Here is a 23,023-nt window from a genome sequence, read left to right on the forward strand (position 1 = left end):
CAGTTTAAGTTATCGTCTGTCATCACCCCATTATGCTCTTATATCTTCTTTGTCCTCTGTTTCCATCCCTAAGTCTACAGGTGAAGCATTGTCTCATCCAGGATGGCGACATGCTATGAATGACGAGATGTCTGCTTTACATACGAGTGGTATTTGGGAGCTTGTTCCTCTTCCTTCAGGTAAATCTACTGTTGATTGTCGTTGGATTTATGCAGTCAAAGTTCGTCCGGATGGCCAAATTGATCGACTTAAGGCTCGTCTTGTTGCCAAAGGATATACTCAGATATTTGGGCTCGATTACAGTGATACTTTATCTCCCGTGGCTAAAATAACATCGGTCCGCCTTTTTCTATCGATGGCTGCTGTTCGCCATTGGCCTCTCTATCAGCTGGACATTAAGAATGCTTTTCTTCACGGTGACCTTGAGGATGAAGTTTATATGGAGCAACCACATGGTTTTGTTGCTCAGGGGGAGTCTCGTGACCTTGTATGTTGCTTGCGCCGGTCACTTTATGGTCTAAAGTAGTCTCCTCGAGCCTGGTTTGGTAAATTCAACACAGTTATTCAGGTGTTTGGCATGACTCGTAGTGAAGCTGATCACTCTGTGTTTTATCGGCATTCTCCTTCAAGTCTCTGTGTTTATCTGGTGGTCTATGTTGAAAATATTGTTATTACCGGCAATGATCAGGATGGTTTTATTAAATTGAAGCAACATTTCTTTCAACACTTTCAGACTAAGGATCTGGGCAGATTAAAAATATTTTTTTGGGTATTGAGGTCACTCAGTCTTGCTCAGGTATTGTGATCTCACAACGGAAATATGCTTTAGACATTCTTGAGGACATGTATGACAGACTGTAGACCTGTTGACACTCCGATGGATCCGAATCCTAAACTTCTGCCAGGACAAAGGGAGCCGTTTAGCGATCTTGCAAGATATATGCAGCTGATTGGTAAATTAAATTATCTCACAGTGACTAGACCTGACATTTCCTTTCCTGTGAGTGTTGTAAGTCAGTTTATGGATTCTTTCCTGTGATAGTCATTGGGATGCAGTTGTCCTCATTCTTATGTATATAAAATCGGCTCCAGGCAAATGGTTATTGTTTGAGGATCGAGGCCATAAGTAGATTGTTGGATACTCAGATGATGATTGGACAGGATCACCTTCTGATAGACGTTCTACGTCTGGATATTGTATTTTAGTAGGAGGCAATTTGGTGTCTTCGAAGTGCAAGAAACAGAATGTAGTTGCTCGGTCTAGTGCAAAAGCAGAATATTGAGCAATGGCTATGACAACATGTGAGCTAGTTTGTATCAAACAATTGCTCAAGGAGTTGAAATTTGGTGAAATCAGTCAAATGGAACTTGTGCGCTCTAATCAAGCTGCCCTTCATATTGCATCAAATCCGGTGTTCCATGAAAGAACTAAACACATTGATATTGACTGTCACTTCGTCAGAAAAAAGATACTCTCGCTCTAATCAAGCTGCCCTTCATATTGCATCAAATCCGATGTTCCATGAAAGAACTAAACACATTGATTGATTGTCACTTCGTCAGAAAAAAGATACTCTCAGGAGATATTGCTACAAAGTTTGTGATGTCGAATGATCAGTTTGTAGATATTTTCACCAAATCCCTCACTGGTCCCCGTATTAGTTATATATGTAACAAGCTCGGTACATATGATTTGTATGCACCAGCTTGAGGGGCAGTGTTAGTTAGTTATGTAAATAATCGTTGTTCTACATGAAATAGGAGTAGTGTAGGTATTGTATATTATTATAAATAGGGGTACTTGTATTATAGTTAATGTACATCAATAATATTCTTTCTCATGTTATTTTCCAGTTATTATTATCTATAGAACGATTATCAGACTAACAATATTATATGGGATGAATGCGATGCACAATTGGCACCAGTTGGTGAGTGAACCAGTTCATTTGGCTATTCATGGTTGTGGAGGTTTCAAAGTCAATTTTATCTGGACAAATTTAAAATGCAATGTTAAGGCACTTCTCTAGTAGAAATTGAAATTGCCTTGGGAAATCTGCACCATTTCCGGCAACAGTAGAAACATGAAGAATTTGAATATCTGATGGTCAGCATGAAGAATCTGAATATCTAATGGTCATACTTAGAAACAGCATTGTTGTTGATGGTGATTTCTCAAAGAATCCACCTGTTTGAATTGAGGATAACTTTTAATGTGTCTTCAAGGTCATTTTTGGCAGAATTACTACGGCCTCAGTTCTAGTTTAACAACAATGAGTCTTTTTATTTGAAAAATATTGGAGCTTCTTAGTTCAGTAGGTCTTTAGAGGGACCTCCCGTGCAATTCCTTTTTCTAGTACAGTTAAATCACATTATGTCAACGAAGTGCCTGTTTATTTCCACTTTATCCCTCACTTTATGTCTCTTGAGAAGTAATTTTGTAGCTTGAGCCCAAAACAACGTCCCTGTCTGCTTCCATGGCCGCATGTTGCCTACTCTGCTCGCCCCTGTTGGATTGAATAATCAGAAAGAGAGGAGTTATGAAAATGATAAGAGAGGAGGTCTGGGAATTTCAGAAACTAAAAGAGAGTTGTTTTGTTAAACTAGATTGAAGTTGCTTATTTTCTCGTGTCATTTGCCTTTACCTGCAGTTTTGAGTAGTCTGAAATAATGGTCAGCGAAATGTAAATAAGAAAAGATGAGAACTTGCCCTACAAATGTGAAATTGTTACATTTCTGTACTTTGTTTGACTCAAGCTGACGTTACTTTCTTTTTCCTGTTCCCAGTCCAAGCGAAGGTCGCTAGATCTCATCTGAATTGTTGAAATTTATCTACGACAACCTACGAGTTGTGCGTGGAGCTCTTGTAACTATTGGAAAGCAAAAACATACTAGTAGAATATTGTTGTTTATCCACATGTATTAACTATTACTTGTTTTCTTGGTACATGGAGGCGTTTATTATCTCAATGAGGAGTGTTTTGTGAGTAAGGTGGAGATGTTCACCCACTGGGTGCTTATTGGGTGCTCATCTTTGTAGGTGATAGATAGTAGCATTTCCGACTTCTATACATAAAGGATCTTTCGCAAGTTGCTTGGTATGGTGATGAGCAAATGCTTTGCTACAATACGTAGAATTAATAATATATAGCTTTTGATGATTATAACTTGGAGTGTTTGATTGCTCCTACTAAAATTATGAGTTATATGGCTGCTACACGATAATGTTTCAGTTTGCAACTCTTTTATCTTCTTTTCAACTCTTTTATATCTTTTATATTTGTACCTTTTTTAACAATTTCCATATTAACAATCACTCAACCACTATTGAATAATACATAATATGATGGTACTATTAGTTCTAGTTTTCTTATTTAGATCTTTGGATATCAATCACCCTTACATAATTACCAAACAACCCCTTAGAGGCAAACACTAGGAGCAAAACCACTGCAACATCGGGCTTCATCTGATCAACATTTTACTACTAGCTTTTTTCGTAATTTTTTAAAGGGAAAATAGCAATTTTAGTTCCTCTGTTATTGAAAAGTGTGGTTTTGATCCTTAAAGTTGATGGAACTTGAATATTTATCGGAATTATTATTTGAAAATTTCAAAAATAAAGTTTAGGGGATTCGAAACCATTGATAGACCTACGGAGGTTGTCTACCATCTACTTATCACTTCCAAATGTGAATGTATTTGACCTTAATAAGTTGATAATTAGTAATCACTGGAAAAGAGAGGGAGAAGCCAATGAGCCAAGATCAGAGTAAACGGAGGAGCAAATGGGCTCAATTTATATTGAGATTTTTACGTTCCTGTACACTATTTGAAACCTTATTATCCTCCATACTCAAGTTTCAATTTAATTACATGGTCATATACAATTTACCAATTATATACAAGGAAATTTTACCTCCTATAGCAAAGTTAACACCTTATTTATTTTAAATAAATACCCTTTAAAAAAATTATATTCTATAGCTACCTTTTAATTTTTATTGCAAAATATCTATTTATGGTTACCTCCTACCCTTAAGCCATTAAATACGCAATGTATTATTTTTTTCTCTCCTTTCAGATTTTTCTCTCACATAATTACCGTATTTGATGTAAATTTCTCTCTCCACGTTCTCTCTCTCCAATTTCATACACACATCGCCATTCTCTTCCCCATTCTCAGAAATCACGATTCTTCACTTCCAATTTCTCTCACTCACATTGCCATTCTCTTCCCCATTCTCAGTCACCACAATTCTTCACTTCTTCATCTGCATTGTCTCTCTCAATTTTCTATATTTTTTGCTCCAAATAGTTGTGGTAAGTATTTAAGTTGTTAGATTTTCGCTTGTATTGTGTTTCTTCTGTTTATCTCTACTAATTTTTTATAAATAATAACCATTGTTATGCTTTTAATAGAAAACTTGAGATTTTCCTCTCCAATGGCTGATTCAACATCCCAGAAGAGGGTTACCAGAGGTATACCCACCAAAGTACTCAATTTCGATGGGCCCTCTTTCTCTTTGCAAATCACTCAAGCGGAATTGGAATTTGCAGATTCATCAGCAAATACAGTTGCAGAGAGGAGAACAAAAATGCGCAATGACACATTGAAAGAAGCCTAAGTTAAGAAATCTTCGAAAGAATCAACACTTCCCGATGCGGAAAAGAGAAGAAAACCTATGGATGATGCTTCAGGTGTTAAGGGAAAGGAGGTCGATGCAAGAACTATCTCAGATACACGGGACGAAAAGGTAATTGTTGATGTATCTATATGTATTTGAGTCCTCATACATTGAGTGTTACCTTCTCCAATGGGTTTTCTTATTGTATGTTATTGTATTTATATGTGTGCAATAGTGGATACACCGCTTTCTCTTCTTATATGTTGATTTGATTTATATGTATGTTGATGTATTCATAAGTATTCAAAAGTGCCTTCACTGTATTTGTACTTATTACAGTGACTTTTGCATATTGTATGTAGATGTATTCATAAGTATTCAAAAGTGCCTTCACTGTTTTGTACTTATTACAATGACTTTTGCATGTTGTATGTAGATGTATTTATATGTATTCAAAATTTTCATCACTGATTTGTGCTTATTCCAGTGTCTTTTGCATATTGTATTTAGATGTGTTTAGATGTATTCAAAAGTTCATTCACTGTATTTGTACTTATTACAATTACTTTTGCATATTGTATGTAGATGTATTCATAAGTATTCAAAAGTGCCTTCACTGTTTTGTACTTATTACAATGACTTTTGCATGTTGTATGTAGATGTATTTATATGTATTCAAAATTTCCATCACTGATTTGTGCTTACTCAGTGTCTTTTGCATATTGTATTTAGATGTGTTTAGATGTATTCAAAAGTTCATTCACTGATTTGTACTTATTGCAGTGCCTTTTACATATTTAGTGAATTCAAAAGTTCATTCACTGATTTGTATTCAACATGTATTTAGATGGTTTTAGTTATGTATTTCGACTAAGTATTTTCATGTGTATTCTCAAGCCAACTGTATTTTGCTGTATTTACAACAACAGTCATTGCCATAACTCCCAGTTTTTTGTGGTAATTATCAATACATTATGTTTGCAAAACATGAATGAGTTATGTATTGCAAAAGATTTATAAAATCTTTTGTAATTCTTGTTGTATCCAGGAAATAAAACTATTTGTGAAACACCCGCCTATTTCATCACCGCATTTTGGTTCATATACTAACACAAATACAGTCTCCGACCTCAAAGAAAAACTTACTCCAAAGCAGTACAAAATATTTAGTACTACTTGTTTTGGAAGTTTCCTTGATATGAAGCGTTGTGAGGTCCAACATCAATTGTTCAGGTGCTTCATGGTTCTGCAGCTGGAAGGAAATCATGATGATTCATTTTCAATATACGTCAATGGTACAACATTATCCTTTTCAATCAGGGAGTTTGCGCTTGTCACAGGTCTCAATTGTGTTGGTGACCCTGAAGATTTTCAGTTTAACACAAAAGTGCCTAACATGATTGTTGATACATACTTTGGCGGTGCAAAGAATGTCAAGAAGAAAGATTTGTTGAAATGCTTTGATGACAAGAATTGGGGTCATGATAACGATGGGGATTCCATCAATATAGTTGTGTTGTATTTCATACACATTTTCATATTTTCCTCTGAGAAGAACAACACAACAATCCCAAGACTACATTTTGACTTGGTCGAGAGTGAGAGATATTATGATTATTCATGGGGTAAGGATACATTCCAATACCTTATTAAATCTATTAGCAAGAAGATGGATTCTCAGAAGAAGTACTATAGGATTACTGGGATGCCTCTGGCTATGCAAGTGTGGTTTTACGAGTGCTGTTCAAAGGTTGACCCAAAAATAACACTGCGAGTTGATAACCGAATACCCAGAATACTCAATTGGAAATCCACTGTCATCCAGCCAACTTATGCTTATCTGATGAACGACATGTTCAATGACCAGGGAAACATGGTAATTTACTATTCGTTAAGTGGCTGATATTTTTTTTAAGAATATATTTCTGTTAGTGAAATCATTTGTTGAAATTTTCATTGAAATATAGTTCAATGCATCATACATCAATGTCCCTGTTTCAAAATTAGGTCAAATACTGTACAATACATAATACAGTGTTAGAATTAAATATTAAATACAATTGCATACAACCTACATCTTATTTCCCTGTTTTTCAAATTAACTGGAATACAATAGAATACAGAAAACAGTTTACAAATACATATTTAATTCAATGAGCATAATTTTGTAAACAGCAAAGGTCGTTCCCTTTGAGTGTATTTCTATTTTCAGATTGTTTACAATAACATTCAACCAAGCGATATAGAGCTTGCTGTTATTCAGATTCCTCCAAAAGGCGTTGATGTAGAGAACAATCCTACTCATTCAGACAACAATGAAGATGATTCAGATGACTTTAGTCCTACACCGCCTCTTCAGCCTAAGAAGAAACATGATGCAATTGTTGGTCCATCTTCATCACCGCCTCACAAAAAGTGCAAATAGCAGATTATAGATCCCTCAAATGCAGAGAGCCCAATTCTACATGTGTCGTCAATACCTCAATCCAAGATTCCTCCTGCTGGCATAGCTGAAATTAAAGAAACTGCATTGCATGTTAAGAAACCAACAGATTCTAAATCAGATGATTTGTCTTCTTTGGGGAAGGATCTAAATTCATTCAAGGATTATGTGAGTATTGTTAAAACATATTCAACTTTACAGTTTATGTATTAACTTTCATATAGTTTTCCAACACCTCTCTAATTATTTGTGTATTGATTAGGTGATGGGCGAGTTCACTTCTCTACGAACATTGATCAATGAAAATTTCAAAAAGCTTTCTGACCAGGTTAAAGCCAATCAGAATACAGAAAGGGTATACCAGAGAAAGAAATATACCGAGAGAAGTGATGATGGTATTCAAATACCATCTGATGCCAACTTGCAAGATAATCCCAAATGCCAAACATAAAGCGATATAGCTGTTGGCGAGAATTCAGAGGTTAACATTTTTAACCTCTTTAGTATATGTTTATATAACTATATTCAGAATATATATTGTAATTTAGTTTATGCTATTATTCAGTTTAATCATCTATAAAACAACATACACATTACAGAATACAAGTATATACATGCGACTTCAGTTATACATATGTATTCATGATTATCTAAATACAGATTTTAAAACATCTTTTATTATTCTTCAGTTTACTCATGTATACTGTAACATACATATTACAGAATACACTTATATACATGTGAATTCAGTTTTACATTTGTTTTTAGGGTTTTCTAAATACATTTTCTATAACAGCCTTCACTATTATTTTAATTGAACCATGTATGCATCAACATACATGGTTCATAATACACTCATATACATATGTAATCATTAACATAATACACGTCTGAAAAATATGTGCTATATTAATATATTCTATTGGTTATATTATTAGGCCATGCAAAGAAAGCTGAACACCGACATTCATGCCGATCAACACCCACATGCTATTTCAACCGAAGACACGTTAAATGCATCTACAAAGGTTAATCCTGTTTGTGGTGAAGTAAGAATGGAGGGGAAAACTACATCTGAGGTGTCGTGTACCATACCACCTAATGACGAGGGTGTATCGAGAGAAGTACATGTATCACAATTTGAGTTGGCGGATAAGTTTCTTCCAAGTCAAATTCCAGAAACTAGAATTGTGATACATCATGTAGCAAAAAATGTTGATTCAACCCCTTTACCCTCTCATAGGAATCGTCGTCCAAGTCGATGGTATTCTTCGCCTTACGAGTCAAACTTCGACTCCACTGGTTAGTAAATTATTAAACAAAAACTATGTATTATAAAGTTATGATCTATTTCCCCATGATATCTATAATTAAATGTCTCTATTAATGTCTTCAATGAACAATAGGTACCTCAGTAAAGTTGACTCCCATATTTGACAAAACATATCCCTTTGAAGATGATTTAATATCGGGGCCACATCCTACATTAGTCATTCAGGAATACGAGAAATGGGTTCGTGATAGTCTTCTTGCTAAACATGATCAAAAGTACGTTTTTCCCCGATATGTATAATATGTATTTATCAATTAGAAAGTGGATATAATATTTTTTCCAATTCCTTGTATAAATGATATGGAAGACCATTACAAGAAAAACAAGTCAACACTGCCTAAACCATTGATTTTGGAGTTGATCAAGTCACTTCAAAAAATTGGTTTTATCTTCTCTCATTTGACGGTAAACTATGGAATGACAATGTAAGATATAACCCTTCTAACTTCAGTTTAATTCATTTTTTTTCTATTTGGTTTGTCTAATTGTATATTTCACAATATTGCTAGTGACATACAAATTCTGTATTCATTTGTATTTACATTGTTGATGTGGTATGTGTCACGACCCAAAATTCCACCACAGGCGTCGTGATGGCACCTAGTCTCTAAGACTAGGTAACCCTATTTTCATTACATATCGAAGCTATTTTTTTAATATGAATTAAATAGGTAATCAAAACCAACAACGGAACAAATAAGAATATAACAATCTTCCAATACTGGTAGTACTGAGTCACGAATTCTAACTGAATACATGAAATTATCTCGAGGAGCGAATATACAATACTGATCGAATAAGAAATTAACAGTACAATAAAATGGAAAGACTCCAAGGGACTGCGATGACCAAGCAATCCTACCTTGAATCCTTGTGATCATACTCTAATCTCTGTCTGAATTCGATATCTTCAATACCTGGCTATGCACAAAATGTGCAGAAGTATAGTATGAGTACACCACGGTCGGTACCCAGTAAGTATCAAGACTAACCTCAGTGGAGTAGTGACGAGGTACAGTCAAGACACTCACTAGTCAAATAATCTGTGCAATATAGCTTACAAAAATAATAGAAAACAAATAGCAGTGATAGCAACACCAATCAACTAGTGATTTAAACAGCAAAGCAACAGGAACACCATAAATATTACTCAAACGAATAATAAATACAGGTACAACCAATTAATCAAGTCTCTTCAATATACATCTTTTACCTATAAATTTTTCAATAAAAGTCTCTAGAATATAATCCTTTTCAATAAATATATTTCGAATATACTTTCTTCAAATAAATATCCTTCCATTAAAATTCTTTCACATAAATATCTTTCGAATATAATTCTTTCAAATAAATATCTTTCAATTATACTTCTTTCAAGTAAATATCTTTCTAATATAATTCTTACAAATAATTATCTTTCTAATATAATTCTTTCAAATAAAAGTCACCATGTGACACCTCATTTAACTTTCCCGGCGTGAGAAATATATTCAATATATCGCATCAAATGGCACTGCAATACCTTCGTGCACTTGTCTCATTCTCACCCTATATATATATATAGATTAAATGAATTGGCACGGTAATACCCTTCGTGCATTTATATCTTTCTCACCGTGCATATATATATAACAGTACCAACTAGGTGGGAGAAATGCCAATAACAATAAAAGAAATAAAGTGGAGGCACACAGGAAGCAACAACGACTACAAGTCACATAGAAAATATAGGTGCACAATAACATCTCAAGATAAAGGTATGAATGTATACACAACAAAACGATATCACAATATAATGTATGTCTCTCGTCCTCGCCTGCACGGAAACACCCTTCGTGCCATGAATATATGATAATATCAAAATAATTGCACGGCATCACCCTTCGTGCTTTTACTCTCATCCTCATCTGATAATATAAATGAAATGGCACGGCATTACCCTTTGTGCTTTTACTCTCATCCTCACCTGATAATATAAATGAAATGGCACGACATTACCCTTCGTGCTTTACACTCTCAATGGCACGGCATCACCCTTCGTGCTTTACACTCTCAAATGGCACGTCATCACTCTTCGTGCTTTATACTCTCAAATGGCACGGCATCACCCTTCGTGCTTTACACTCTCAAATGGTAAGGCATCACCCTTCGTGTTTTATACTCTTCTTTACCAAGCACATGTATATCATTAACAAGCAAGGTAGGAAGCATAAATAACATCAAGTAGAGTATTTAAACCACAACACAATACAACAATTCATATCACAATTTGCCACTAACCACAACCAAATTCCAAATATGTAGCAGAATCAATAAATTTCTCAACAAATAGCCCAAGGCTCCACACAACGTATATAAAACCTCAAAACAATCAACAGAGGTAAAAAATACTCAGTATAGGGCAACACCTTCATTAATCCAAATTCTTGATAATTATATTAACTCCTCAATTTAAACTTATTTAATAAATATTTACAGATAATAATTCCATCATGAATTTAATTCCAAGAAAAATATCAAATCAACAAACACAAAGAATTCACATAAAATCCAAGTAACAATAATACCAAATTATTATATAAAATACAAACTTGACAAATAAGGAATAAGGCGTGATAATTCAAGGATTTACTAATGCCAACAATTATCCAATTTAATACATAAAAATGCCTAAAACTATAAACCAATAAAATTTACACATATAAGCCCCAGTACGTACTCGTCACCTCGCGTACACGGCTTCCAATCACACAATTTCCACATAAGACTCAATGCCTAAGGGGTAATTCTCCCACTCGAGGTTAGGCAAGATACTTACCTTTTTGAAGTTATGCCGATATTCCAAAATTGCCTTCTTGCTTGAATTGACCTCCGGACAACTCAAATCTATCCAAATTAATTGTACCACTTCATTAAAATTCATCGAAAATAATTCCGGATAATAAAATACCAACTTAAAATTTTATTCTAAAAAGTCAGCGCGGGGCCCGCCCCTCGGAACCTGACAAAATTTTTACTAAATCCGAACACACATTCTGATACGAGTTCAACCATACCAAAATTATTAAATTCCGATAACAGATCGCCCTTCAAATCTTAAATTAAAGCCTACAGGATTTCTACCATTTTCAACCCAATTCACTAATTTAGTGATAAAAAGAATAATAGATTCATGTAATTTAACCAAAATCAAGTTAGGAATTCTTACCCCAACGTTTTCCTTGAAAAACTCTAGAAAAATTGCCTCACCCGAGCTTCCTTGGTCCAAATATGGAAGAATAAAACGAGTTAGGACTTTATTCTGCTGCCCAGGGATTTGTTCTTCACGTTCGCAACCCTTCCATCGCGTTCGCGATGAACAAATTCTCCAACAACCATTTTCAAACTCTTCTCAGATAGTCTCTAGTAAAATAGTCATAACATTTTGTACAAAACTCTAAATGACAAATGATTTAACCTTCTGAAAACTAGACTCAAAGGACTATAACTTTCATATGTTGCTGATCTCCTCATTCCTTATATATTGCGAGATATAAGCTTCCAAAGTTAGCCCTATGCAATAGAGATTTCCAAACTCTTCCCAGACAGCTTGTAGTTTATCCATCATAACTTTTGGTACACAACTCTAAATGCCAAATGGTTTACCTTTCTGAAAACTAGACACAAAGGGCTACAACGTTCGTTTTTAGATAATCTCCAAATTCCTTATAGATTGCAAGATATGAGCCTCCAAAATCAGACCATTGCAACAGAGATTTCCTTCTTCTCGAAAGAACAAAATCCCAGAAGCTAAATCTTTCTTTGCGAACGCGAGAGGCTCCTCGCGAACGCGAAGAACAACACCAGATATCAAAAAATCAGCATCCAAAGTAGCCCAAAATGATCCGAAACACACCCGAGGCCCTCGGGACCTCAACCAAACATACCAACGCGTCCCATAACATCATACGAACTTAGTCGAACCTTCAAATCACCTTCAACAACACCAAAAACACGAATTACACACGGGTTCAAGCCTAATGAACTTAGAAATTTTCGAATTCCACAAACGACGCTGAAACCTACCAAACCACGTCCAAATAACCTCAAATTTTGCACACAAGTCAGAAATGACACAATGAAGCTATTCCAATTTCTAGAATCGGATTTCGACCCCGATATCAAAAAGTCACCCCTCGGTCAAACTTTCCAAAAATTCATCTTTCGCCATTTCAAGCCTAATTCCACTACAGACCTCCAAATATTTTTTGGACATGCTCCTAAGTCTATAATCACCATACAGAGCTATTGACATCATCAAAATTCCATTCCGAAGTCGTTTGCTCAAAAGTCAACTCTCCGGTCAACTCTTTACATTTAAGCTTCTAAATAAGGATTGTTCTTTTAATTTAATTTCAAATCTTTAGTAATTCAAACTCGACCACACCCGCGGGTCATAATACATATTGCAAAACTGCTCGAGACTTTAAGTCACTGAACAAGGCGTTAATTCTTAAAACAACAAGTCGGGTCGTTACATTCTCCACCTTTTAAACAAATGTTCGTCCTCGAACGTGCTAAGAATTATTCTGAGGTTACCAAATTGATGATTTTACTTTTACACATATACTCCCGGTTGATACCACATTACCATATTTGAGATAAGCCCGACAACACCATCTCAATTGAGATTATTTCTTTTATCCATATTTGTAAACTTTAAGACTAATTTCTTACACTCCAAACATTTTCAAAAAGCCTGATTTTCACAACAACGCACGGTATTAGTCTCAACTGGCTATAGAAACTCGTGCCTACGCACACATTAATTTTCTTGATAGTGTTGAAGTACTTCAAAATTTTTCTGGGGTGTTACATTCTCCCCCGCTTAGGATCATTCGCCCTCAAACACATAATGTAACTTATCTCTTCTTTTGCACGTCTCAATGCCCCAAATTTTACTAACTCCCAAAATTTTCAGAAATTTCGGCAGAGTCTCCCCTGTAATTGGGCCTATCCACCTGCCAGAGTAATACCAAAACAACTCCTAACAACACATCCGCAACCCAACAAAACACCACAAGGTATATATCAATAACACCAATCTCAGCATTACAAGCCTGCATTATCATAATGATATCAGGACATGAAGCACATCCTATGTATTCCCATCACCACATCTATGGTCTTAAAAGCTGTTCATAATTAGTTCCAGCATCATCAATTAATCTCATATTAACCAACACATCATTTCGAATTTTCACAACACTGACAACAGAATGTGAGGCATGAAGACCTCATAACTATTTACCCGACTTAATGAGTCATATTTAATGCCACCTGGACACTCATCTCATAGGCTAAAACTCAATGTTTACAGCACGAAAATGGCTAAATATGCACAGAAAAATATACAAGAATTATCAAATGAGCCTAACAGGCATGACTCCCTATTAATACTATAGTACAAATTAAATTTCACAAAATTTAAACTCATAAAATTTTTATCACAAGGACCTCGTCCTCACATAACTTCCACCGCGACTCGTAACCCAGTTTAAATATTTCATCTTATATAAAAATGCAAGGATCTCGTCCTCAACTCCGAATCACAAGTATTTTGCACATTGTGCCAACTAAAATTTTCAATTTCCTTTCTTTCTTCTTTTCAATAAATTTCGTAAACACATAATGAACCCTCATACCGGTAGGGCACAAAATTCATAAAAAAGAAATATTTAAATCAATTATTCCGAAACATATAAAACCCACTGTAGTGAATAATAAAAATTACTTTTGGACTTATAGCCCTCAATAGTGCACAAAAATAAAAATGACAGACATGGGCTCACATCTTCAAATCTCCCAACTGGGATAAACATATAAGTGGATCACACAATTACGAAGCTCACCCATAAGCGGAGCATAATAGAAGGACTCACCTCAATATTCAAAACCGAATTAAATTAAGGGAAAATATCCTTTTATAACAGAATCAGGATCGTACCTGTAACTACACCATCTGGTGTATCGGCCTCAACTAAAATCATAACGATTATATCAACGGGTCGGGCCTCCACCTCTTAGGCGCCCTCTACCCGCCTGTCCTCCACCTCTAACTGACCATGCACGTGGAGTATTAACTGGAATAGCCACTGTAAGTACCTCGTGCCGATGGTGCATTAAAAGAACTTACTGTAGCACCCCGAATATTTTGAAATTGTTGCTGTGACCCCGCTGGTACTGAAATGTAAATTATTAAGGATACAGGAATACCGCAAGCCCCAACATCATCCCATAGAAATCTCACCCCTTAATCATATACAAGTTTCGGAGAACCTTTTATTACCACGTAAATACATCTCAGGCCAAAACTGATATAACACATGACCCCACAATCTGATCGTTGATAGTGGACTCCCCTCACTTGGCGCGAAGCCATAGGACACATGCCTATGATCCACAATACCAACCTTCACCGGTCATAAGATACCTCAAGCCATTTATTTGGCACATGTCACCCGCGTGACAGTTAAACTCGCTTTCTCCAGTGCCTTGGCTGCCAGTATGTACCCTTCGCTAAATAGAAATCCCATACGAACTACATAGTCTCTAATACCACCAACTATCTTCATATCTACATCCACCTCGTGACCCTACCACGATTGTGACAATTAGGCAATTAATTAAACCTTCTCAAGATCATACTTATCAACCATATGTCAGAACCTGGTGCACCCCCATGTGCACAACTGAATGATTTCTAAATACTTCCGCATTCTCGATCTGGACGACACGTTGTAACAATGGTTGAACAAACCTGGAACCCTTATAACCCCTCTATAGTATCCCAAACCGTTGGTACATAATTGATACCGAGTGCGCAATTTCATATACGAGTGGATGTAAAAGAACATAAGATATATGCTTCAAGCTGAATAAATGCCGCACGATAAGGAATGAAAGAAGTGAATTCTTCCTACTAGCTCTGTAGCCTCTCGAAGATAAGTACAGACGTCTCAATACCGATCCGCAAGACTCTACTAAATACGTTCATGACTCATAGAACCTATGAACCTAGGGCTTTGATACCAACTTGTCACGACCCAAAATCCCATCACATGCGTCGTGATTGCACCTAGTCTCTAAGACTATGTAAGCCGATTTTCATTATATTTCGAAGCCATTTTTTCTAATATGAATTAAATAGGTAATCAAAACCAACAATGGAACAAATATAAATATAACAACCTCCCAAGACTGGTAGTACTGAGTCATGAACTCTAACTGAATACATGGAATTATCTCGAGGAGAGAATATACAATACTGATCGAATAAGAAATTAACAGTACAATAAAATGGAAAGACTCCAAGGGACTGCGATGACCAAGCAGTCCTACCTTGAATCCTTGCGATCATACTCTAATCTTTGTCTGAATTCGATATCTTCAATACCTGGCTATGCACAAAAATGTGCAAAAGTGTAGTATGAGTACACCACGGTCGGTACCCAGTAAGTATCAATACTAACCTCAGTGGAGTAGTGACGAGGTACATTCAAGACACTCACTAGTCAAATAATCTGTGCAATATAGCATACAAAAATAATAGAAAACAAATAGTAGTGATAGAAACACCAATCAACTAGTGATTTAAACAGCAAAGCAACAGGAACACCATAAATATTACTCAAACGAATAATAAACACAAGTACAACCAACTAATCAAGTCCCTTCAATATACATCTTTTACCTATAAGTGTGATGACCCAAAAGGTCATCTTATGTTTTAGAACTAGAATCTGCGCTCTTAAGCCCTAATGAAAATAAGAATTTTTGCCTTAAAAGTTGATTTTAGTTGACTTCGGTCAATATTTTTGGCAAACGGGTCCGGATCCGTACGTTGATGGTCCCGGTAGGTCCGTATCGAATTATGGGACCTGGACATATGCCCAGAATTGAATTCGGAGATCCCTAGCTTGAGTTATAATTTTTGATGAAAATTAAAAGTCTGAAAATTAATTATTTTTAAGAATTGATTGATGTTTGGCATTGTTAGTACCTGGTCCGTATTTTGGTTCCGAAGCCTGGTACAAGTTCATTATGATATTTAAGACCTGTCTGAGAAACTTGGTAACAAAGAGAGTTGATTTGACGTGATTCGGACCTTCGGTTGAGAAAATAGTAATTTTAAAGTGTTCTTGAGAATTTCATTCGATTTGGTGCTAAATTCTGAGTTCTAGGTGTTATGTTGGAGATTTGATCATGTGAGCAAGTCCGTATGGTGTTTTTCGACTTGTGTGCATGTTTGGTTTGGAGCCCCGAGGACTCGGGTGAGTTTCGGATAGGCTATGGGGTGATTTGCACTTGGAAAATCTGAGATTTTTGCTGCAGCAACTGTTCTGGTATGCCCTTCTTCGCGTTCGCGTAGGTAGTGTCGCGAACACGAAAGGTAAAATGGGGGCAGGGGAAATTTCTTCTTCGCGAACGTGAAGCGTTGGGGGTGGTACCCTTCTCGAACGCGATCTGTCTCACGCGAACGCGATAGTTTAAGGGACTTGGGGGAGGGGGGGTCATGTTCTTCTATGCGAACGAGTCCACTGGGTCGCGAACGCGAAGGCTTGGGGGGAGTTGCCTTACGTGAATGCGTAGAAAGAATCGCGAACGCGAAGGCCTTAGGCCGCTGTGCACCGCGATTGCGACAGGCCTCTCGCGAACGCGATGAAGGCCTGTCGAGTGACTTAAAACAGACTCCAAATACGGGTTTAAGCCATTTCTTCAACATTTTTCAAGAACCAAACGGGTAGAGGCGATTTTCAAGATTCATTTTCTTCCCCAAAGTGTTGTTAAGTGATTCTAAACCATTTTCTTTCAATTATCCATTACATTTCTTGAATTATCAACCTAAAATCTAGAGTTTCATGGTAGAATTAGGGGTTAGAGTTGAAACTAGGAATTTCAAAAATTTGAGGATTTAGACTCCAATTTGAGGTCGGATTCCAAAACTAATTACATATTCGGGCTCGGGGGTGAATGGGTAAAAGAATTTTGGTACGAACCTCGGGTTTTGACAAAGCGGGCCCGGGGTCGTTTTTTGACTTTTTGGAGAAAAATTTGGGAAATTTAATTTATGCAATATAATTGATTCCTTTAGCAATATTTGATATTATTGAGTCATTTTTGAATAGATACGAGTGGTTTAGAGGTGAATTCCAAAGGAAAAGCTGTGATTGAGAATTAAGTGGCCTTCAGAGCGAGGTAAGTGTGGTGTCTAACCCTGACTTGAGGGAATTAGGAACCTTAGATTACTTGCTAAGTGAAATTCATGTGAGCGGCGTATATGTGAGGTGATGAGTACTTATGCGCCGCCAATTTACCTATTTTCCATTTTTCTCTATTTTTCTTATATTGGCTCATTCCTATGCCAAATTGCTACGTGTTATACAAGTATTGTTCAATTTATCGTTCTTATCATGTTTACGGATTTTCTGGTGATAGTTGAGTTTTTATTTCAAAGTTGAGATTGATATTATGGAACCAAATGTTAAAGTAAGGTTTGTACTTATTATTCTATCTCCCTGTTGTTATTTATGCATTGCATTATGCTAAGGGAGAGTGTTAATGCACGAAGGGTGATGCCGTGCCATATTGTGAGTGTTAATGCACGAAGGGTGATGCCGTGCCATATTGTGAGTGTTAATGCACGAAGGGTGATGCCGTGCCATGATATGAGAGTTAATGCATGAAGAGTGATGCTGTGTCATTTCTATTAATTTAATGGTGAGATTGAGAGTAAAAACACGAAGGGTGATGCCGTGCAGTTTTCCTTACTGTATTCACTATTCCTGTTGATTCATGGTATATTGACTGCTCCGGTGATCATTCTGTTGTAGTTCTTTATCTTGTATTCCCCTCAGTATGTTCCCCTCCCGATATTTCCTGTTTAGTTCTTCATTTCTGTTATTTGCATATACACTGTTAAATTATACAGGTTGATTTGTAGGTGCCTTACCTTAGCCTCGTCACTACTTCGTTGAGGTTAGGCTCGACACTTACCAATACATGGGGTCGGTTGTACTGATACTGCACTCTACACTTTCTGTGCAGATTTTGATACCGGCTCGGGTTGATCGAGATTTTGCTATTGGTCCGATGTCCGGAGACTCAAGGTAGATCTGTCGGCGTTCATAGACCTTATTCAAATATATTCAGATTATATTGTATGTGTACTGCATTTTGTATTCATAAGTATTCAAATGTATTCAGATTGTATTGTATGTATAATGCATTTTGTATTGATATGTATTCAGCAGATTGTAATTATGTATTCAGATATAATGCACCTGTGTGTATTCATATTTATTCAAAATATAAATGCAGTATGTATTCAGCAGTAAACTAAATTATATTCAGCAGTATGTATTCACGCAATAATCCAATACACCAACTAATCAATATGTATTATTTCAAAATGTCACCGGAATCTATGACATATCGTTATTGCAGTAATACAAGTCAGAATGTGAACTAAGTCCTACGTGGAGCATTTCTACAAGTACGCTTATTATGTCCTCCCTGTCCACACATGCTACACGAATGTTGATTTTTCTTCTGCAATAATTCACTGAACGGCTTATCGCGCTTCTTCTTTGGCCTTCCAGGAGGTCTTTTCCATTTGGGTGATAAGACAACTTCCTCTGATATATGTGCTAGTATATTCCATTAATTTCGGTCAGGCAGCTGATACACGGACACTTTGTATGTCATTACAACAGACTTTGGTTTGTAATAGTCCTAGCAATAATTTTCTGGCATTAGAAACTTTTTCTTCAAGATAGCCCAAGCGTGTGGGCATGATAATTCGTCAACTTGGAACCGCCCACAACTGCACTTTCTCTCTAAGAGTTCTTCCTCTCACCATATGCTTCCTTGAATTGCTCAAAGAACCACGACCAAGCAACATCGTTCTCTGAATCAATAATACCATATGCTAGTGACAGTATATGACATGTAAATACAATTGCATACATATTAAAAATATGTATTTCAATCTTTAATAGGCAGTAAAATTAACAAATTTTATTATAATCCCCATACTCACCTGCGCCATTCAACGTGCTGGCCGAGACGAATGTCCCGGTGTATGCCGATTTTAGGTGGCTTCCATCCACAACCACAATGGGTCTACAATGATCGAACCTCTTTATAAAGGCATACAAAGATATATACACATACATGAACTCATTTTGTGGTGATTTTACCATTCTAATGTGTGAACCGAGATATGTCATATCCATTATATATAAGTACCCTGGTAATTTATTGTATGAATCAGCCGGTTCACCTTTTAAAATGTTCATTGCCTTTTTTTTAGCCCGCCACGCCAACATATAACTAACATCTACACCAAAATCCGATTTCACATCATCAATTATATCCTTTGGGGTGTATTTCCTCTTATGATTAGTAAGCTTGGACCTAATCATACCACCGATAAGACTACTACTTGTTTGACGTTGCTCATACACCTTATCCTTCAACGGACATGTATCCTTATCATTGAACTCTCTCACTTTGAACATTTGTGATTTGTTAATGCTAGAAGCCTTAAATCTCCATTCACAATCCTCTGACATACATAATAATGTATAGCTGTAAATAATTTTTTCGCAATATATACAGTATAAATGGTTAAACAATACACTCATATATATATATATGAATACATTGTTACATATATATATATATATTATTATAAAATACACACATATACATGTGAGTACGACTGTAATTATATATATACATCTAAAAACAAACAGCGAAAGTCACTGTAATATCTATTTATCAGTAAAATACAGATGAATACATGTATTTGAAATACATAATTATTCATAAGTACAACAATGAAAGACATGTAAATACATCCAAACATATCTAAATACAATTTAAAAATTCTACCATAAATACAATATACAAAAAATTCAAAATACACACATATACATGTGAATACGATTGTAATTATATATATACATCTAAATAGGTATAAATACATCTAAGAACAACCAGTGAAAGTCACTGTAATAAATATTTATCAGTAAAATACAGATGAATACATGTATTTGAAATACATAATTATTCATAAGTATAACAATGAAAGTAATATAAATACATTCAAATATATCTAAATACAGATAAAAATTCTACCATGAAAACAATATACAATTTCACATTCAAAATACATAACCATACATTTGAATATAACATGATGTTCGACAAGTTGTAATTACGGACACTCAAACCTGATAGCATTAGACCTATCAACCCGAAATTAAAACCTTTCAGATATTGCATAATGCTCCATCACCTGTTTCAATGTAGCCTTATCCTTATATACTTGTCCAACCATAACCTCTCTTTGATTAGTTTTTGAAATAATCAAATCTGTGTCCAGTTCGAACACCTCAATTGGTTCGCCTGAATTGACAGACTCAATAGCAAGTGTATCATCTGTATTAAAATTACACCTTTGATTTGCTTCGTCAATTTGCACAAGGTCGCCTTGAATTGAAGTACCTCCAGCTACAACTTCTTTGTCGATTGTTGTTATGCACAAAGGATACATCCTGAATTCTCTGTTCACTTTTTTCAACTCTACATACACCTTGTAACCCATGTCGTTATGTATTTCCATTGGCGTGCAATTTCCATCTACTTTGTATTCAATTTTAATTGACTTTAAGCACAAATCTATGTCAAGTTGCTTCGAAATTGAAGCAACCAAATTATTGTACGACGTATACTCCTTTATCAGTATCCCCTCAATCAAATAATCGACATAGCTACTCTCACTGTTCCACTTACCAGAATGACGCGGTAGCACGGTTAAACTTGCCATATGTAAAATCGAATTATACCGATTTCTGTATATAATTGTATGAATCTCGAATTTTATTGGTTGGAAATAGAACTTCCACGAACGAAAGCAACAGAAAAAGGAAGGATTGAAAATCTTGAGATTGCTCTATTTTGTTGTATTTTTCGGCTAGGAAAAATATTCTACAGATTCGGCATAAAATACAGATTCTGGGTGACATGAATCTCGAATTTTATTGGTTGAAAACAGAACTTCCACGAATGATAGCAACAGAAAAAGAAGGATTGAAAATCTTGAGATTGCTCTATTTTGTTGTATTTTTCGGCTAGGAAAAATATTCTACAGATTTAGCGTAAAATACAGATTCTGGGTGATATGAATCTCGAATTTTATTGGTTGAAAAAAGAACTTCCACGAACGATAGCAACAGAAAAAGGAAGGATTGAAAATCTTGAGATTGCTCTGTTTTATTGTATTTTTCGGCTGGAAAAAATATTCTACATATTCGTCGTGAAATACAGATTTTGGGTGATATAATTGAGTTAGTTGAGTTATATTAGGAGTCTATTATGTTAATTAATTCACTTACCATTTTAAAACAACTGAATAGACCACAATTTACGCAATTTACGTTACTGTATTCGCGAATACAGCTCGCGAATACAATCGAATACAATAATTGCCTAGCTGGACTCCCCTATTGCACGTTGATTTTTGCTACTGTATTCATAAATACAGTATCTTAAATACATCGAATACACTCTATAAAAACTGAAAACATAGCTATAAGAAGTAATATAGTAAATGGTAGCTACAGTTAGCTAATAACCACTAAACAATAGTGGTTTGTAAAAATTTTCCTATATACAAATAAGTTTTAAATAAGTATCCCTTTATATTAGGAATTGAATAAGGAATATCAGTTATTTCCTTATCTCTTTATACTTGCCCACTCTGTCTCTCCGTCTCTCTCTCGATCTCTGTCTCCGTCTCTCTCTCGGTCTCTGTCTCTCCCCCCCCCCCTCTCTCTCTCTCTCTCTCTCTCCGTCTCTCTACTCTCCTTTTCTGTTTTCCCCCCAATTTTTCTTCATTTGGTGTTCTCTATTTTTTTTATGCTTTCTTGTTGTATATAGTTTTAATGAAATTCATCAATAAATTTCAATCGTTTTAACTTAGCAGTTTCCTTTCATGTTGCACAATTGGTGTTCAAATTGAAATTGTCAATCAATAAATTTTGAAGGTATTTGACTCTCCGCCATTGATAGCCACTAAAAAGCTTTGAAGCTTTGAAATCGAATTTGGATTTTCAAAACCATTATTTGTTTGGATTGGGTGTTGTTGCAAACAATTGAGAATATTGTTTGGAGTTTATATCTCAATTTTGAGTGTGTTTGGTGAAGATTAGACTTGATTTTGGCTGAATTTCAGATTGAAACTCGAAGAAGAAAAAGAAGAAGAACAAGAAGAAGAAGAAGAAGAAGAAGAAACTCGTCGTCGAAGAAGAAGAAGAAGAAGAAGAACACATGACATACAATATACTTACGAAATTATAGTAAAGTTGTAGTATAATTATATGTAAATTGTATTCTGTTGTAGTTATATGTATATTTTTTATTTGAATGGTGTATGAAAGTTGAAAAATAGTTGTATAATGTATGAATCGTTGTATAAAATTTGTATTTAAGTTATCAATACTATCTTTTTACATAAAATTATTGATATGTATCAAAATTGTATCAAGAGAGAGTTTTGATTTGAATTTTAGA

General features: G+C 35.5%; 1 protein-coding gene across 1 annotated transcript; it reads right to left on the bottom strand.

The window, feature by feature from the left end:
- Positions 1 to 19,281: 19,281 nt before the first annotated feature.
- Positions 19,282 to 21,278, bottom strand: LOC138898958 (uncharacterized). Its single transcript, XM_070185068.1, has 4 exons — positions 20,719 to 21,278; positions 19,694 to 20,035; positions 19,485 to 19,567; positions 19,282 to 19,373 (listed from the first exon to the last, which is right to left on the bottom strand). The coding sequence occupies exons 1-4, from the start codon at positions 21,276 to 21,278 to the stop codon at positions 19,282 to 19,284; spliced, it is 1,077 nt and encodes a 358-aa protein (XP_070041169.1).
- Between the last annotated feature and the right edge of the window lie 1,745 nt (positions 21,279 to 23,023).

The sequence above is a fragment of the Nicotiana tomentosiformis genome, chromosome 9 (genome assembly GCF_000390325.3).
Source record: "Nicotiana tomentosiformis chromosome 9, ASM39032v3, whole genome shotgun sequence".
NCBI lineage: Eukaryota > Viridiplantae > Streptophyta > Magnoliopsida > Solanales > Solanaceae > Nicotiana > Nicotiana tomentosiformis.